At 43.9% G+C, this 20,352-nt stretch overlaps 1 protein-coding gene across 3 annotated transcripts in view; it reads left to right on the top strand.

Moving 5' to 3' along the window:
• The first annotated feature begins 37 nt into the window (after window positions 1-37).
• Window positions 38-20,352, top strand: part of LOC126541582 (PABIR family member 2) — a 50,255-nt gene continuing 29,940 nt past the window's right edge. Inside the window, exons 1-8 of one of the 3 annotated variants that reach the window (XM_050188409.3) lie at window positions 38-265; window positions 2,885-3,040; window positions 5,264-5,345; window positions 6,717-6,805; window positions 7,890-7,941; window positions 8,900-9,016; window positions 10,524-10,615; window positions 17,522-17,574. In XM_050188409.3, coding sequence (XP_050044366.1) covers window positions 2,940-3,040; window positions 5,264-5,345; window positions 6,717-6,805; window positions 7,890-7,941; window positions 8,900-9,016; window positions 10,524-10,615; window positions 17,522-17,574 — 586 coding nt within the window. In that variant the 5' untranslated portion in view covers window positions 38-265; window positions 2,885-2,939. Of the gene's footprint in view, window positions 266-595; window positions 1,290-2,884; window positions 3,041-5,263; window positions 5,346-6,716; window positions 6,806-7,889; window positions 7,942-8,899; window positions 9,017-10,523; window positions 10,616-17,521; window positions 17,575-20,352 lie in introns of those variants that run through there. The other 2 variants (XM_055076757.1, XM_055076758.2) reach the window with 2 other exon arrangements.

A 20,352-nucleotide genomic window follows, 5' to 3' on the forward strand; every position in this document is an offset into this window, starting at 1 on the left:
TAGATAGCAACTTTCAGTCCTCTAAGTAGTGTTGCGGTGGGAAGCCCGCATCGCTTCTCGTCTAATGAACATGAACAGTTCGGTGATAATGTTGTTACAGCGAATATCATTGGCCCTAAGCAGCGCTGGAGACGGTCGTAGCCAATGAGCACATTTGTTATATGTCCGGTTGCTGCCGTTCTTTGTTTTTTTGTGTGCGTGTGTGCGTGCGTGTGTGTGCGGTGTGGCAATAAAGTAAAAAGGACTTGGTACGGGGCCGTTGGCTGTGAGTACGAGCGAAAGTTCCACATATTCTCGGATTTATTCACCTTTTGTGCCTGTTTCTGTCTAGAGCTTCTTTGGCGCACCGCGTGAGCTTCCATCGCGCTCGCCTTCCGAAGCATTCTTTTCCCGAACCAACTTGAAACTCGATACATCTAAAAAATTATCGTCTCATTCTGTGCACCGAGACGGAAAGCTTTATGTTAAATTGCGCTTGTCGCTTTCTTGGGTATGGGCTCTCGCGAATTGTTAAATGATCCCGGAGATACCGGCCGAGGAGGAAAGAACAGATGGGGGCATGTCTACTTCGCTGCTTTCCACTCGCGCAGCCGTTCTCCTCCGGAGCGCTCTGGCTTGGCGGACGACTGACAGCAGCAGAATAGTCATCCAGGCGTACTTCACTGCTATTATGTGCACTTCGTTTCTGTCGTGCGATTCTGTGCAGCTTAACCTCATCCCATGATTGTGGTGTTAAATTGTAAGCGCCCAACCGTCGAATGTTTGGTGGCCCTTGAAAAGGTGGTGTGCTCAGCACAGTTCAAAGTCGGCTCTCCCTTTCTTCGCAGCTTTTGCAGTCTTTCGATCGCAGTCTTCCGATCGTTTCTTTTTCTTCTTTTTAGTATACCCGATTTTCGTAGTATCCATGTACTATACGTAAATAAAAACCCGTAACTGCCCACTCTGTGGCGCAAAGAGGCTCATTTTAAATTGCACGCTTGGCTTCGTCGACAACATATCAATATGGCGAGGCATTATTGTTTGGCTCGAATCACAATTGTCAGTTTTTCTTTCGCCCAAGGTCATGTGCGCAAACAAGACGTAAGCTAACATGCTTCTCGGTAGCAGTAGTCTGCGGATGGTCTGCCTAGTTAACGGTAAACCGCGCACCGTGCTTCGGTGTCCCTGGGCTGTTCTCGGGTGTGTATAGACCAACTATCCGTGCCCTGAGTGCAGTGACGCTGGCTGGACTGCCCGTATCTGTCTTTCAACGAGCCCGTAATACCCACGTTTGCTGCCCCTGATGATGTGTATGTGCTGCGATTATTTCGAGCGTGCCGACAACATGGTGTTGCCCGAGTCGTGTCACAAATCCTCGGGCAAAAACTTGAGCGCGAAATTTTCACGTTGTCTTGTTCTTGTTTTCATCACTGGCCACTTTTATGCTTCGTAAAATTGTAACGGCTGTTCACACATAGTTTCATTAGCAACTAGGTTGGCCGGTATAGAACCATACTTGTTGCAACTTTTATTCTTTCGTTATTACATTATAAATTTTAATGATAGCATGTGTCCTTCAGGTGCTCTCAGAAGTATTATTATGGCCATTTGAAAACATTTGGCAAGATGTTATTTGCATTGTTGCTGTTATGACAAACAGTTGTACTGTGGAAAAAGAGTACTGCTGTTTTACCCAAGCACTTATGAGTTCAGGGGGGCCATTCTGTAAGTGTCCAACTAGTGGACCTGTCCATTTCATCTGCCGTGGAAGTACTGATTGGCTGAAAGTGCCTGTCTCCTTTTGAGGTGTACCCCAACCTAGTCAATCAAAAATTCAGCAGCAGACAAAATGGACATGTCCACTAGGTGTACACTTACAGAATAGCCCCTCCACCCCCTTTTTCTGCACAAGAGTACATATGATCTTAAAAGCTTAGTGAATATGTAATTAGTGGTACAGCTTATATGTAATTCTTGAATTTAACGCAAGTAATCACGTTAAAATCTGGCTTATTGCAGGCTGGGATGTTAATCCTCACCAATTAAATCCTTAATATACAGGCAGTGGAAGAGGAACACAAAACTTGGAGAAAACTAGTGTGTTCTGTCCCATTGCCGCCCAGAAAGTTTGACGTCTTCATTTTTGTGCACCCGTATTTGGTTGCATTATTTATTATCTGTATGTATTACCTCAACTAACCACATAAAAATGGGGAAGGCGGGAGATGGAAATTCATGACGATAAGTAAAATGAGAACAAGGTAAAAGCGGAAGCCAACATTTCGACAAGTGGACTTGTCTTTTTCAAGGCGTCGTATGCTTTCCTATATACTGTACTGAGGAAAGCATATGTCGCCTTGAAAAAGGTGAGTCCACTTGTCGAAACATTGGCTCCCGCTTTTACCTTGTTCTTGTTTTACTCATCATCTTAACTAACCACGTGATACACACTGCTCTTTGAAAACAAAGTAAATGTTCCAGCAGAATGTTGCTGTGTCAGGACTGTCACAGCAACAAAAAAATGTTTTCTTGGTTTTGTTTAATTAATGTATTTGATCAAAGCTAACATTCATCAAAACTGCACTTTGAAAGCAAACTGTTAAAATCTATCTCGTCAAACAGTGCATGAAGACTCCTTGTGAAGGCTGTGAAAACATTCCCTCCATATGCAAATTGGTCCTGTTGAAGAGAATCTTGTACTTAAATAAATAAAGTTGAGAAAAACTGCAGTGAGCTCCAAAACAAGTTATTAGGAAACAATAAGATTGCTTGCTATCCTTTCTTCAGTAGGGCCACATTTTACAAAATGTAAGATTTCGCAGCAATCCCAGGGTTCCATGTGAGTTTCGACCAAGGATATTGTTTACACTGCACAATATGTCAAGTTGCTTTTTGTTCACTGCAGGCAAGTGCATGAGGTGCCGATGAAGACTGTAGCGTAAATAAACACACCTAGCAGAATGGATGTCGACCCACCACCGCCTCTCGGCACAGGCTCTAACCTAAAGCGTTCGTCAAGTGCGCCCATGATCAATGTCTTGGGAAACACGCCCACATTCAGGTGAGCTCCAGGAACACTTCTGTCGCCACACTCTTGGGTTGATGACTCCAGGGGACATCGTTGCTTTTGTGTGATCTAACATCTAGCGTGAGTGCTTGCTGAAGTTATGGACTTGTGAATGCACCGAGAAACTTTGTTAACTGAAAGTAACAGTAGAGGGCCTTGTTTCATTCCTTTCTTCATATTCACTTCCATCTGTTTGGGTGCTTTAAGTGTGCACTAACGATATCCCTGAAGGCGATCAATTGGCGAATGGGGCTTCTGTGTAATCAACCAATATATTTTCAGATGTTCAGTCAATATTTGTCTGCTCTCCTGCCCTCCCTTGTAAAGGGATGTCATTAACCAGACAAGATCCTAAACGAGATCAACGAAAGCGAACAGGATCACCATCATAGGTGCTCCTTTGTACTGGTCAGTTTTGGTTTCATTGACCCAGCCGAGATAAAATAAGTTTTCGCTTAGATCATGTGAGAACTTCCCTATTTCATATTTTATTGTCCAGCTAGATGATGTCTGGGATGGGCTTCCCACTGCAAATAAAATGCACAACTATATCAGATGAATAATTAAGAATTTAAGAGAACTTTATTAATTACATGCTTAATGCTTGAATTACTCTGTATTGGAGGCTGTCACTCAGGGCAATCAGATAGTATCATCATCATCATCAGCCTGGTTACGCCCACTGCAGGGCAAAGGCCTCTCCCATACTTCTCCAACTACCCCGGTCATGTACTAATTGTGGCCATGTTGTCTCTGCAAACGTCTTAATGTCATCCGCCCACCTAACTTTCTGCCGCCCCCTGCTTCCCTTCCCTTGGAATCCTCAGATAGTAAAGGTCTCCATAAATTACATTGTCCTAAATTTGAAAATTTGTTGAAAAAATAGTTTTATATCTATACGTGTGCATGTTAGTGTGTGATGGAGTGCATGTACATGTGATAACCGATAATTTTGTTTTGTGTCATGTTGCATTAACATTAAATAAATTAAACAAGAATTTGTGGCTATTTCAAGCTGGATTTGAAGTGAGTGTGCTGTATGTAGAGGTAAATGCTTTATTGGCTTCTATTTTGTGATCACGGTGATGTTACCAAGGAAGCTTGCTGCCTGAAACGTTTTCCTGTCATCAGCAACACGGCTGTATTGAATGCCATCAATCTCGGCACTTGGCACAGAACCCAGCAGGAAAATGCGTGTTGACGTCACTAAAAGGAAGGTCCAGTGCACACCATCTTTTCTGTCGGTGCACATAGAGCACATGTGGTCACTTGGACTCGCTGGCTTCAGTGTGTTTTTGCACTCTTTAATTGCCTGCATAGTGGTTCCGATAATGACAGCAAGTGCTTGCATTAAGTAAGTGCTTCTTTTTGTCACATTTTGTTTTTCGCTTATAATTCAGGGAAATAATGACAAATTATTGTTTGTTGCCAGGCTCCAGTGTCCTTACTACTCAATTTGAGTGCTTGCCTGCCTGTTATATGTAATGCTTTTATACATTTATATTCAGGAAGTTTGAATTTAAATAAGTAATCTCACAAGGACTGCGTGTCTGATATTTGAAGGGTTGGTTGTTTTCTCTTGGTCTACTGACTGAAAGTCCTGGGAGGGTTCTTTACTTCTGCTTCCTTTTATCGACCCCATAAAGTTTCTTGCAAAGATTACTAGAGGGAACTCTGACACTGTGAGCATTATATTACCCACTACTGAATAGATTTTAACCTTTATGCTTGTGGGCTCAAAACATTCTTGTGATGTTATTCATTGCGCTTTATCTTTCTAAATTTCCTAGCACTCGTAGTTTTCTAAACATGAGAAGGCAATTAGTCAATCATTGACATTCATTATGAATTATTGCATTTGTAATGCAATATGTTGTTGAATACGAACAATTTGCAAAGACAAGAAGCTGTTTGGAGCCAGAAAAAAGAAGTTTAGGCAAATCCATGTATTAACCATCATGCTGGTCTAACCACCATACTTGCAGCTGCTGTAGACGCTAGCACAAGGGTTCCCTGTAGTGATTTTTATAGGGAACTATGATAGAGCTTGCTTTGGTAAAGCTTTGATAAGCCGCTGTGCAACAGATATAGCTTTGTGATGAGGTGAAGAGGTGAAGCTTCCCACGTGTCAAACATAGCTAATGGACGAATATTATTATTCTTTCAGTGTAGATGTAACTGACACTGTTCTTTTTTTGTTGTGTGCTTGTATAACAGGGAGGCTCTCTCTCCGCTGGTGCTAAGCATCCCACGAACGAGGCGCTTCAGCGCAAGTTTCAGTCCCAACCACTCGCCTTCGGTAAGTCTTAAATGAAGCGGCTTCGTAAATAACTCTTGAATACCTTGTAACTCTTATCTGCAAACTGCACTATTGTCTTGCCAATGAAAAAAACCGAGTGCTTAGCCTGTGATCATTTGGTTTGCGGCTTCCGTGTTTATGCACCTGCCACTGTGTGCAAGCTTTATCTTAAATTTGGTGCTACCCACTAAAGGAATTATCACCTTTCTCACAATAAATAACCTCCATCGCAGAGTGATAACCATTGTCAATTTTGTTGGCATTGCCTTTTACTTTCTATTTTTTCTCTCCCCAGGTGATCTGCTCCCAGTGGTTTTTCTGTAAGCAGTGTTTAGGTGTTTGTGGCATTGTTGAAAGGAGAATAATTTGTGCCCTATGCCTACTAAAAGAGAGATAGACACTCTGTACTTAGTAAATTTTAAGCTGGGTGTATTGTAATATGTAAAAGGCACATGGAAAGAAGTATTTTCGAAGGGGAATCTGTCCAGCCGTAACAGTGCATGAGAGCAGGGTGATAGCGTCACGGTTTGGTGAGGAGGAAATGCTGTTTTCATTGCAGCATGACAAATGAGACAGCAAGTGCGTTCCCATTGTTTACATGCTCTTGCATGGGTGTGACGTTTAAAAATTTCAATATCGCCACATATTGTCAATTTTCCCAGATTTCACTCAATAATGTCAAGAAACAGTAAGTGACGGACGTTTTAGCAGCAGTAATTGCTTTGTACTGCTCGAAAAACATGCCACACTGCCCCTTAAACAAGCTACCAGCAGTGTCCTTTATGCCAGCCCCATGAATTAAAGGGACACTAAAGGCAACTATTAAGTCAGGCTAAAGCGTTTTGCGCAGAAAGCCGTAGCAACATCTGTTGGGTGCCGTTTTACTTACTGACAGCAGTAAAGGGTGGTGATGGTGTATGCAACATCACCACTCCCAATGCAGGGGGGCGGGTTATTTGAATTGTGCAAAAGGTATGCAGACCCTTCAGACGCAGTTTTCTCGTAAACAGTTTTTTCTTGGCACGAAACAAGTGCTGCGAGCTTTCTGGAATAGTATTTTAACAGTCCCCGTCGGCTTGGTATTTGCCTTTAATGTTCCTTTAACTCGCTCACATGCTTTTGCTCACTTACTCAATCAAACTTATATTTTAATCAAGGAGCAAGAAGGAATAACTTGCCATGGAGGCATTAAGTGGTGAAAGTCTGTTGGTGGGCTGCGGGCACATTTATTACTGGTGCTGTTGGACTTACGCCATTTAAATATGCTAAGTCCTACACTTGAGCATTTCACTTGATTATACAAGAGCACAACTTTAATCGCCAAGAAGTAAGGAAACTGCTGCATCTGATGCCTAACTTGCCACCTTGCAGTCACCACTGGCTGCAGTGCCATCCCGTGTGAGCCAAATCAAGCATGAGGAGGGCATGGACGTCATGATCAGGGAGACTGCCCATGAAAAGTATGCCTTGCTCACTGTGGCTTTAATTATTTCATCCGGGTCTCGAAGTGTGTTCGATACCTATTTACACCCTGGCTGCAGAGAACTCCAGCTGTAGCAGTTGGTTTCTGATGTGGGCGAAATGCAGATTGCTTTTGCACGTGGATTTAGGCACACATTTAAGAAAGCTAGAGGGCCAACGTATCAAACCAGAGCCCTGTGCTAGTACTTCTATAATGTTACACTGCAGGTGCTGCTGTGTGGCTTTAAACCCCTTGCATCAGTCGTGTTTACAACAGCCTGGGTTCATAAATACATAGAAAGGGCCGGAGTTTAATAATTTTTCATTAAGATGGGAGAAATGCACAGCATGAAATTTACAAAATGATTTAGTAGTTGCTGAACAAATATTATGAAACGAGACTTCTGTCATCTATTTTATAATAAACCCGGCAATCTCAAAATGTAGCCACTTGCTTTGCAATGTGTAATTAATATTTCTTTTGCATTGCTTTCATCTTAAGACACGTCTGATTAGATCTGGGCTTAGAAGATGTAAATAAGCATAAAGTGTAGAAGGAGCCGGAAGATGGACGTCTGGGTGGTTGCTGGAGCCGCCAGTGTGCCTTTGTGTAGCAGGTTCTTGTCTTTTGTTGTTTGACAGCAGTTATTTACCAATATCATGCAAATTTCTGAGGTGGCTTTGCATTTTCCAAGTTCGCTACATGCAAAATAGTCAGTTTTCCTCCCACACCTGACATGTTTTTCTAGGTTTAGATGTGCAGCCTAAATTTTTCGGTGTAATGAAGTTTGCAGAAAAATTTGAAAATTTTTTTCTTTTGCCCTGTGCACATGCAAATTCCTGTAACCTCATAGCCTAGGCTAAAACCTTTTCAGTGATAAGGGCATTAATCCATTCTTTCACTCATCTTTTTTCTGTTGTTTGTATACAAAGATGCTAAAGATGCAAATTGTGGGCCATAGCTTTGAAAAAAAGGCTTTTTAGCATGTTTCACACATAGGCACTATCGACATTCTCTGCTTCCACATGCCAAAAGTTATTTCTATGAAACATTGTCGATCTGAATTTTTCTGCCACATCCAGGGAGGTGCAGTCAAAGCTACAGATATCTCAATCCTGGGATGACCTGTCTTTGGTAAGTGGTCTGAAGTAGCTAGGCTTACTAGCTACTTGCTCTGCACCTCACATTTGCTCTGCACCTCACATTTGCTACAATATAGTGATATGAGCAGGGGGGGTGGTGGACACAGTGAATGATTATCAAAATATAGAGATGGTTACCTCAATTAACTTGTGTAGTCATTGATATGCTGTTAATCTGGAGGGTTTAGCATTTTCGTAAGGCCATGTGACTGTATTTTCGTTAAGGCACAAGTGCTCTCTTGCAGTTCGCATCTCCAACGTCAAATTTGGCAACACATAGCATCTCGAGCCTGAAGACAAAAAGTAGGCTGCTGTTTGTCAATTCTGTTAATTTGGCCTTGACGGGACGGCCCTGATTATTCTGCATTTCTGGCCACGGCTGTGTTGCCTCCACTACTCCATTGTGCTAAATTGCCGTCTTGCTCATTTCTGTTTGCTTTCTTTCTCCCTTCACTCCAAATTGAAAGAATGCATGCTGATGACTTCTGACCACAGTTTCATTAGATTAAATTCAAAGCCTCACCTGAAGACATTAATTACTATGCCTAGCATTTTCTATGTCTAGCATTGTTACTGAGATTGAACCTTGGAGCACCTTTGTGATGTAGGGGTAGTGCCACGTGAAAGTGCTGGGATATTGTTCTGTGTGTTCAACCACAAGCTGATGGCAGTTCATTATCAATACACAACAATACCTTTGCAAAGGATTTGCTGGAGTATAATACTGCTGCTTGGTAAGACCATAATTTGAAATGCCCATGTTTGATGTGAGCAACTTCTATTGTATTTGTCAGCTTTATGTAAATTCGATGTGCGGACTCTCGCATGAAATATGCTAGAGGATGTTTGATATCTATGATAATACAAAATTTTTAAGTTTGATCTTAGCAGTTTTGATTGTACTTGCTGCTTTTTGCTGATGGAGGTGTGGGGCCGTCTGTCTTCTGCAGGGTGACAGCTGTCTAGGTGATGGAGGCAAGCGGCCCCGGTCCCTCACCGACCCCCTTCACATATTTACCCCGCCCCCGGGCATCTGCAATTCTCCCTCGCCAACACGCGCTGGCAAGGTCTCCGCCTTTATTTCATCTTCCACTGGTTTCTCGCGTGAGGTCAACTGACTATGTGGGCAGTCGTGTGCGATGCGGGTGCCCATAGCACTTGGGAGAGCAACAATTGCTACCTGTTTGATGCGGACAGACGGTCAGCTATTTTCAGAGCCAGTCATTTTGGGTATGTGGCAGAATCCTAGTTTAGGGCGCGCGCATGTTGCAATTGCGTAATTCAAGCCAGGCAATAAGCCAGGCCACCAGGCAGCCAGTCAGCAGCCGGCCACATGCGTTTTCCAGTCAGCACTGGTCAGCAGTTTTATTTTTCTCTCTTCTATGATGAACAGTGCTTCTGTTGGAACTTATTTGCATTCCTTTGAGTTTTTGTTCAGTTCTCGTTGGCTTTCATTGGATTGTTGTCATCTCTGAAACCATGCACAGTGCTTGCTTACAGTGAGGTTGAAAACCATCTCATGGTTAAAGGGGCCCTGAACCACCCCTCGGGCTTGGTGAAATAACATAATCCGCTGGTAGCATACGCTGTTGTGAACATCTCAGCCAAGTTCTGCTGTCGTATGTGGTCCGTGGAGCTCAAAAGCGGAGCACGAAGTCACCTTTTCTCAAACGCTCTCGTTTCAAAAACCCCATGCTTCTCGCTCTTTTCTGTGTGCTCTATTTCGTCATAAAGCACACTCCAATACGCAGCTGCTATTGGTTGCTGCGCTCGGCTACACCACGGCCGCCGCGAGGTGCCGCCACGAGTCCAGTGGCTAAGCGCACTGCGGCTCTGTGAGGACAGCCACGTTTGGCTTACGTATAGCGTGGCATAGGCACCAAATCGGAAATTTGAACTGCGCGCCATGGTGACGTCTCTGCCGTGGCCTTCGCATTGGAGCATTGGAGGAGGAAGGGGAGCACAGCTGAGGCCGTGTTTGATTGCCGATAACTCCACTTCTACTGAACGCATTGAAAAGCTTTTTGCGGCAAAGTGGTTCTGAAATAGCCTATCTTCACTTCGAATGTCTTTCTCCACATCGATAAAAAGTGGTTCAGGGCTCCTTTAAAGCACTTGGTATAATACACCAGTCACACGGGCCTCTTTCAATCGCTATTGAGCTTGCTGTATCACAATGGGCTACCTTCTGCAGCTTGCACAAAGGAGCCAATCATGATTGAGAAATTCAATCTCGATTGGGTTCGAATGATTCCATGAATTCCCTGTGTTATCAAGGTATAACACATGCCAAGTCCTATGTGCTTTTAGTGTCCTGTCTGCAGCTGTAGTGTTTGCAGTGACTAGTGGCAGCTGGGGTTTGTTTTTCTGTAGAAAGGAGGGTTAGAAACAGGAAGTGTGGATAGCAGAACAAGCCTCTTCAAATTATTGTTCCTGCACCTTGTTAAAGTCAGTCTGCTCCGTAGTTGTACTGTCGTATCAAAGAGTATTGTCTGTGTTTGTGTAAGCACATCTTGCATCGTAGGTAAGAAAAGAAGGAATGAACAAAGGGACATTTTCCCTCTTATTTTGCAGCAATGCTTTTCGCCATCTATGTGTGCTTCAAGCAAGCAAGCGTTTTCACCTAGTCCCAGCCCCAGTCCTACAAGGAAGGCATTTGCAACGAGGTTAGTGCCACTCCACCAGATCGCCCTGCAAGTTCCAGCAGTGAAACTAGAGGCATTACATTTACAGTTTCTTCACGGGCTAAGCTGCTCAGGAACAGTGCAACTTGTTATGCACTTGAGGCACATTGTTCACATGGAAAGCTTCAAGCAATTCAAGCATCGCAAGTGCTTGCTTCTGTGGGATGAGATATAAGCTTCTTTAAGTTAAAAAAACAGGTGTGACCGCTTGGTCACTTACAGTGTGGGCCAATCGGAGACCTATGTTTGGCAAAGCATGAAGCAAAGTGCTACAGTGGTGAAGAAAGCACAGACAGGACACAGCTTAGGAATGCAGGACACAATGCTGTGTCCTGTGTCCTTGAAGGGCAACTGCAGCAAAATTTTGTACTGCATAAAAAGCCTTGCTTCTGATAGATACGAAGCGTCCTCCATGCAAAACCTTACATCTAAATGCATTTCAGATGTGATTGGGGGTGTCGCAGAAAGCTGGCAAAATCAATGTTTTTGGTAACAGAGCTTGGACGAAATACCACAATTACAGCTTTCCAAAAATAACACAAAACTCTGAACACTGAGAACCAGCACCCACTGAGGTGCCCAGGCGTGCAAGCATGACAGGGAGATGAGCCCATGTGCTCAGTTGTAGGGTCTGCATTGCATTCACTTACCACCAGGTCCATGCATCATCTTCTAAGCTACTATTTAGAGTTTGTAATTATAAATTTGGGTGAGCATTAGCCCTAGTCTTTCTCTTGGTTTCTTAGGTTGTGTACATTGCTGGTTTATAACCAATTCAGTGAAAGCGTAATTTTGTTGCAGTTGACCTTTAAGCTGCATCCTATATTTGCCCTGTTACTTTACGATGACCCGTCACAACAAGCTCACAGACACACCTTTCTGCAAAATGATACTGCAACTTCTTACTTTCCTTTTGTGTGTATTGTAGAGGCAAGCAACTATAGACTTCTTTGAAGACTATTCGAATGCAGATAGCGAGTATTGAATATTTATTGAAAAAAAATTGAATGGTCAAACAGGTGTGCATATATTTACTGCAGGAATATTTATTTCGGTATAGTTATGTGCCATGTCTGCATGACAATTGCAAGAAGGACGGCTAACTATCAGGGACAAAGGACCAATTTTAAACTCAAGACCACTCATTGTTAGGAACAAAAACTAGGTGAATAGCTGAACAATTTTAGAGCCTGGTGTCAAACAAGTGTTTCAGGAAAGAATGTCTGGTGTATAACTAGCTTTCCAAAAAGGCGAAATAAATAGTTGTGAAAACAAATCGGGAATTGTTTAAAGGTGTCCTGAACCACCCCTTGGGCTTGGTGAAAAAACTGTTTGCAGATAGCATACGCTGCTGTATATATCTTAGCCAAATTTTGCAAGTGGAGCACGAAGTCTCCTTTCTATAAAACGCTCTCTTTACAACAGAAGCCTGGTGCTCACTCTTTTCTGGACGCTTTGTTTTGTAATATAGCAGATTCTCATACGCGGCTGCTGTTGGCCGATAGCTGACATCAATCAAGAAGGGTGTTTGGATCAATGCACTTCTTCCTACTGTTACTGTGTATATTTATTGACGCAGTTTAATAAACAGGCTGAATTACACGAAAATCTGCTTTCAAATTTCGATAATAATTACATACTTACAAAAGAAGCCAACTGATGTCTGCTCACACGTGGCCACCCGCGTAGGAATTAACCTTTGGCCACTCTGATTATCGGTGTCGTAGCTGACGGGTCTCGCTAGTTTCAACTAATTTTGAACACTCAACTAGCCTCGAACCACATGAAACTTAAGAGCAGACCACACACACGCACACTCCCTCCTGGTGCCTGCTGGTTAGATGCCTTGGCAAACTCCAACGGCAGACGCTGTAGCCTTTCCAGTGCAAGGCATTGAAAAAGAAGCGGGAGCACCGAGGCAGGGATGTTTGGTTGCCAATAACTCCACTTCTGCTGAATGCATTGAAGTACTTTTTGCAACAAGGTATTTCTGAAATAGTGAATTTTTAACTTAAGATGCATTTCGTGACTTCGATAAAAAGTGGTTCAGGGCCCCTTAAGACGAAAAAGAAAGCTGTTGAAGGACTTGTGTGCAGTAGACATTTGTAAAAGGGCCTGTTGCAAGGAAAACATCACAGGTTGCAGCACAAAAGATAAGACTACAAGAAAAAATCTTAGCTTGTAGGCCTCCGCCGCGAAACCGCAAATAGTTTGCATTAATCATGTTGTTTTGACATTGCTTTGAAAACTTGTCATTGTCTTGCTTCTGATTACTTGCGACACTTATAAGTGTTTAGCATACGGAGAACAGAAGCCAGAGTTTAACATTTGGTTCTTTCGAAATGTCTGGTTAGTTTGGAAAATACTGAATAGTTCCTTCGAAACAGTGTCGAGTACAATATTTGGAAATTCCGAATAGTTCCCTTTTAAATATGTATAGGTAGGGTGTAGTACAGCTAACTTCCATTAATTCAACCCTGACTGGACTGATGAACTTGATCGAATTATCTGGCAGGCCGAATTAAACAAGATGCAGAAAAAACGCCAATACCCACTGCTGATTAATTTGGCAGTAGTGGTTGCCCAATTCTGACATGCCCCCAAATAAAGTGCGTGTCCACTTTCCGTGTGTCTAAAGCAGAAAACTCGCATAAAAATTACATAAAAGCACCTAAACCCTGGCATCATACAAAATGTGGACGTGCTCGGCAAGGTGCGCTGCAGTAACCATAGGATGGTAAGAACTCGAATTAGCCTAGACTTGAGGAGGGAACGGAAGAAACTGGTACATAAGAAGCCGATCAATGAGTTAGCAGTAAGAGGGAAAATAGAGGAATTCTGGATCAAGCTAAAGAACAGGTATTCGGCCTTAACTCAGGAAGACGACCTTAGTGTTGAAGATATGAACGACAATCTTATGGGCATCATTAAGGAATGTGCAATAGAAGTCGGTGGTAACACCGTTAGACAGGACGCCAGTAAGCTATCGCAGGAGACGAAAGATCTGATCAAGAAACACCAATGTATAAAAGCCTCTAACCCTACAGCTAGAATAAAACTGGCAGAACTTTCCAAGTTAATCGACAAACGTAAGACAGCTGACATAAGGAAGTATAATATAGATAGAATTGAACATGCTCTCAGGAACGGAGGAAGCCTAAAAGCAGTGAAGAAGAAACTAGGAATAGGCAAGAATCAGATGTATACGTTAAGAGACAAAGCCAGCAATATCATTACTAATATGGATGAGATCGTTCAAGTGGCTGAGGAGTTCTATAGAGATTTATACAGTACCAGTGTGGAAGAGAGAATAGTCTAGAGGAATTTGAAATCCCACAAGTAACACCGGAAGAATTTAAGAAAGCCTTGGGAGCTATGCAAAGGGGGAAGGCAGCTGGGGAGGATCAGGTAACAGCAGATTTGTTGAATGATGATGGGCAGATTGTTCTAGAAAGACTTGCCACACTGTACACGCAATGCCTCATGAATTCGAGCGTACCGGAATCTTGGAAGAATGCTAACATAACCCTAATCCATAAGAAAGGGGACGCCAAAGACTTGAAAAATTATAGACCGATCAGCTTACTGTCCGTTGCCTGCAAAGTATTTACTAAGGTAATTGCAAATAGAATCAGGAACACCTTAGATTTCCATCAACCAAAGGACCAGGCAGGATTCCGTAAAGGCTACTCAACAATAGACCATATTCACACTATCAATCAGGTGATAGAGAAATGTGTGGAATATAACCAACCCTTATATATAGCTTTCATTGATTACGAGAAAGCGTTTGATTCAGTTGAAACCTCAGCAGTCATGGAGGCATTACGGAATCAGGGTGTAGACGAGCTGTATGTAAAAATACTGAAAGATATCTATAGCGGCTCCACAGCCACCATAGTCGTCCATAAAGAAAACAACAAAATCCCAATAAAGAAAGGCGTCAGGCAGGGAGATACGATCTCTCCAATGCTATTCACAGCGTGTTTACAGGAGGTATTCAGAGACCTGGATTGGGAGGAATTGGGGATAAGAGTTAGTGGAGAATACCCTACTAACTTGCGATTCGCTGATGATATTGCCTAGCTTAGTAACTCAGGGGACCAATTGCAATGCATGCTCACTAACCTGGACAGACAAAGCAGAAGGGTGGGTCTAAAAATTAATCTGCAGAAAACTAAAGTAATGTTTAACAGTCTCGGAAGAGAACAGCAGTTTACGATAGGTAGCGAGGCACTGGAAGTGGTAAGGGAATACATCTACTTAGGACAGGTAGTCACTGCGGATCCGGATCATGAGACTGAAATAATCAGAAGAATAAGAATGGGCTGGGGTGCGCTTGGCAGGCATTCTCAGATAATGAACAGCAGGTTGCCATTATCCCTCAAGAGAAAAGTGTACAACAGCTGTGTCTTACCAGTACTCACGTACGGGCAGAAACCTGGAGGCTTATGAAAAGGGTTCTGCTTAAATTGAGGACGACACAATGAGCTATGGAAAGAAGAATGATAGGTGTAACATTGCAGATTGGGTGAGGCAGATTGGGTGAGGGAACAAACGCGAGTTAATGACATCTTACTTGAAATCAAGAAAAAGAAATGGGCATAGGCAGGACATGTAATGAGAAGGGAAGATAACCGATGGTCATTAAGGGTTACGGACTGGAGTCCAAGGGAAGGGAAGCGAAGCAGGGGGCGGCAGAAAGTTAGGTGGGCGGATGAGATTAAGAAGTTTGCAGGGACGACATGACCACAATTAGTACATGACCGGGGTTGTTGCAGAAGTATGGGAGAGGCAGTAAAGTTTCGTTCGTTCTCTGTCCTCGCTTCACCGCTGGAACTTGAAGCTTCTCGGACGATGATCGGCAGTTGTTGATCAAACGCAGGCAGGAAATGATGCAGATCAGATGTACAAGAAATATTTATAGTTGAACTTTTCTATATACATGGCAGGTAAAACAAATACATTACAAACATGAACAATTGAGAAACAAAGTCTCACTCATCGACTGTCTCAATGACTGTTAGAGCCCAGACTCGTTTTAACGTACATAGTACGGAGGCTCACTGATCTATCAGCAATCCTGATTTCAGCCAAGTCTGAGGGACAGCATGTTGTCCCGATTTTTATAGCCCAAATATACAAAGAAAAAAAGGCGGTAGGGCCGTTGGCCCGTCCCATAGGTTCAGTTGCCAATCAGAGTCAACCGTTTGTTAAGCCACAACCCAGAGGGATGGGGCTTACTCTTAAACATAAACATATTGGAAAACAAAGCTCTTTTCCTTTTTCCCCAAAACTCCGTTGCCCTCTCGTTTCTACGTAGTTAGTGACGGGCTCAGCAAAACACGCCAGGCCCGAACAAGTTATCGCTAGACCGCCTCAAATCCCAACGGCGTCTAGGCCGCAAATGTCTCGGAAGCAGGGGCATCGACACCACGTAGTGCCGCTGTACTCAAAGTTTGGCCGTGTGGGAGACGGATGGCCCTCCTTGTCCTTCAAACTTATTGTCTACAAGACAAAGTTCTCCGAGTGCGTGTTTACAAGACGCCGCCGTCCGAATGCACTCTTCACGTGTACACCGCACCCCTACCGCGTGCACTGTAAGCTGACCTTCGACACCCCACAGGCAGTCGCACCCAACAACACGGCTGGCGATTGCGTTCCGGACGCGTAGAAGAATAGATTCCTTCTGCGTATATGCGGCACGGGGTCAAGTTTGCTAAGCCCTTCTTAACCTCGCCGGCGCCTCCAATTAGTCAGGCACTCGGGCGCCAGGCCCACGATACCGTGTACAGCTGTCCCTTTCAAGGCAGGTCGGTGCGGCTCGTGTGACCGTCGGCAGACTGCCAACGCCCTGCGCACAATACCGACTTTCCGGAATCGGCACTCGCCCGCCTGGCGCCTGCCGCGACGCGTCATCCAACACCGCGCGGTCCGTGACCCCACATAATACAGAAACGGTGGCCCCGCTGACATGGGTGGGGGGGAGGAGTGAACCCCCTCTCTATACACACCGCACGTGGCCGATTCGTGACACTTAAGAACACGAACAATCAGAGCGACCTTACAGAGGCCTTTGCCCTGCAGTGGGCGTAACCAGGCTGCTGATCATGATGATGACCTAAACAAAGCGGAAATATATTACGCACCCGATTCTTGAGCAAAAAAAATAGGAAAGAGTCCACTATGTGTTTGCACAATGGCAGCTAGTTTCTTAAAGTCAACTTCGCCACAGTACATGTGTTATGTGGCAAAGCAGACAAGTGATGCAAAGGCAGTTTTTGTTTCGTATCAGATGGCGCAGCACAGGCAATTTACAGCCAGTTTCCTTTTTAAAAAAGATGCGCCTTATAATTAGGTACATTCAGTAATCAGACATATTGAGCTATGGTTGTTTTGAAAATCTCCCTAGGGCTTGCCGAAAATAGGTGTTTTCGACGGGAGATGATGTCTGTTCAACGCGTTCACTAAGACAGACACTGCCCCCTAAAGGGGTCGCTCTTGAAGTTGCCATAGGGGTCAGGTGCATAATAGCTGAGTGGTCAAGTTCAAATTATCCGGCGAAGGCCAATTTTAGGATCATAGTAACGAAAGTTCGAGGTCTATAGAAATGCATGAGTGTCGGCCGAGAGCTCAGTCGGGATCAAATTAACAGAAAACTGAAGTTGAATTAGTGAAAGTCTGAGGTATTTGGTTCGTATTCAAGTCTTCAAATATTTGCCCACCTCTAGTTTATTGCTGACTGATACTCGTGGCAAGTTTATAGCATTCACATAGCACATTGTTGGCTTTTCTTCTTTTGAAATGTTAACAGCATGTTGTGCTGTGAAGTCCTTGACATTATTTCTCTTTCTTGCTGTTCTTTGCTTTTTCTCTTTGCCCTGGAAGGAGTCAAAGCCCCATCACGCTTAGGCCAAGCCAATTTCCTGTCAAACGAAAATGTGAGTTACATTTCATACCAGTATTTTGACAGTCATGCCTCGTAATTGTACTTGAGGGTCTGTCGTCTTGTGGCTGCTGATAAAAATGTGAAGGGCTTGCGGACATAGTGTCACCACTCCTTGCGCTTCACTATTGGAGCGGTTAGCAAATTCTTAAACCGTATGCGAGGAAGAGTTACAATGCTGCTACCGCATAAGTAAAACGAGTGGTCAGGATAAAGGACTCGTGCGTTCAGTCGACAGCAGCTGTGACTGTGCGCAACCTAAACTTCTGCAGTGTTTGGTATATGTAGTGCGAGATCTGGTGGCTTGGTTACCCATCTCTAGAGCCGCCAGTTTGAGCAGACCAACTTTGTCTCATTACTTTATGTCTCCTTATACTGAAGTTATGAAAAATACTTTGAAGCATTAAAAAGCTTCACGCAAGTTGTATGCACTATGTGGACTGGATGCCGAAATGGCCACACTTAGAAATTTAAAGAAAAAATACTGAAAAGATATTTTAAAATTTTATTGCTGTGCAACGTGCATATTACCTTTGGAATGCACAAGAAAGTGTCCTCCTTCGCAACAGGCGACAGGCCAAGCTTGTACATGTCAGTCCATAGCCACCGGTGCATACTCGTGGGTCAGTGCGTTTTGCACTTTTTGGTGTTACCTTTGTTGGCCTATGCAAGTCTATGCAGTAGGTAGTTTATTAGTGAATTTTCTAAAGAAGACACTTCAACGATGTCATACTTTTGAGCACGTGATGGCCACACCCCGACTTCTTGCGCAAGCTCTTGATTAAGAAAAGGCTTGCCTGTTAAGTTCGTCTATATGGTATTTGTGTAGCAGTGGTGTTACTGATAAGTAAATAAAAAAAGATCTTTTTCTTTTTCTCCCAGCACTGCCATGAAAATACTTTAAGCAGATCACATATAGCCGTTGCATAGTGACACTACCGTATTTACACAATTGTCAGTCGACTCAAATGTAAGTCGACCTCCCCCCCACCCATATCGCGTGCGCCAGGGGAAAAAAAAGAAGAGCATACCCAAGGGCGCATTCAGTAACGAAAATTTATCAGTAGCTGACATGGTCACTGGACTGCTCATCTTCACTAGTGCTGTCATCACTGCTACAGTCCCAGAGCGTGTCATCGTCCAGCGAAATTCCACATTTGGCAAACGACCGCACCACGACATCTTGTGGAACAGCAGCCCACGCCGAATGCACCCAACCACACGCAGCCGTCAGGGAGGCTTTTTTGACAGGTCTTGTTGGCGTAAGTTGGCAGTCTTCTGCCGCCAGCCACTCGTACATACTCATGGCAGAGCAGGTCCTTAAAAGGCGAAGATCCGGGCTTGTTTCATGACTATGTCGCACTTCACTGGCAGGGACCAATCACGCATTTCAGCAAAGTACGCCGCATGCTTGGCCTACAGCTCCGGAAAGCTTCCAGACTTCGGCACGTGGGAAATTCCTCACTTGCTGTCACAGGTGAAAATTTAACTACGCTGCAGTCACCACTCTTGCACCACCCGTTCAGAAACATCGAACTTGCTGCCTGCTGCGCAGTGATTTGTTTCTTTGGCGTAAAGGATGGCAGCCCTCTTGAACGCTGCTGTGAACGAGTGCCGAATGATTAGTGGGCCTGGAGCACTCATGGCGACTGAGGAAGCATGGAAGTAGCATGTAGGCAGCAGCAAGTCGAACGCGTCAAACCAATGCCTTTGGTCAAACTAAGAGCATAGAGAAAGCTAAGAGCTGCAGGGAAAGAGAAACACGTGAGTGGTGTCTGCTCTTCCATGAACTACCAATACTCCCCACAAGCGCCGCCATTCTGAGGGTGCCACCACGAATGGAACAGTGGCACTTCCATCAATTATCGACACCCCTCCATGAGTGTTGTGTGCACTGTAAAACTCTCAAAAATTCTGAAAAACCTTTCCGAAAAGCAAACAAACATGCAGGATAGCGAAAAGCTACTGGTAAGGCCATAGAGCAAACATAAAATTGTAACTACGTTGTAGCTCCCGTTGGTCTCGCTTTCTTGGCGGTGCCACGTTTTGGTTTCAATTGTAAGTCGACCTCCTCACTTTAGATTTTCAAATTTAAAAAAAATAGGTCGACTTACAATCGTGTAAATACGCTATGCTCTTGAAACGAATTCTGCCGGTGGGTAATAAGCCACAATATTATTTCATTTTATTTTTGCTCCTCAATAAAGTCCTGTAACTGCATTTAAGCTTACCTATTTTGCAGTCATTTACAGTTTAAAGTAACAACCAAGGTTCTCTGGCAGTCACTGAATGGTGTTTGCAGAAGCTGATTAATGTGGCCATTTGCTAATCCTCTGTTTGCTGTAGGCGTTTCTGCCGATTAAAATTGATGCTGGTCATATATTTTGTATATTCTATGTTCAGTGTATGTATTTGAGAAATACTGTATTTACTCGGACGAGCATACTTCTTTTCATAATCAGATCGCGATTTTGACACATAAAAGTGCCACAATTTATATTTCTCATACTTTATTTCAGCATACTTATAGGGGCATTACTCAAATTCGCACATGCAAACTTAGCCCTTCTCTGTATCCGCTGTGCCAGTGGAGCTGCAGTTGCTCGCTAGCACTTTCGTAGCAGCCCTATCTGTCAGAGCTGTGACCCCTGACCCATGGTTCGCAGTGAGTTGCGGCCATGGTAGGTTCAGGCCAGGGGGACAGGGCGTGTCTTTCACTTAAGGCGTTTATTCACCTTAGTCTTACGCCAACGATGGCACCGACAGATCACAC

This window comes from Dermacentor andersoni, chromosome 2, assembly GCF_023375885.2.
Source record: "Dermacentor andersoni chromosome 2, qqDerAnde1_hic_scaffold, whole genome shotgun sequence".
NCBI lineage: Eukaryota > Metazoa > Arthropoda > Arachnida > Ixodida > Ixodidae > Dermacentor > Dermacentor andersoni.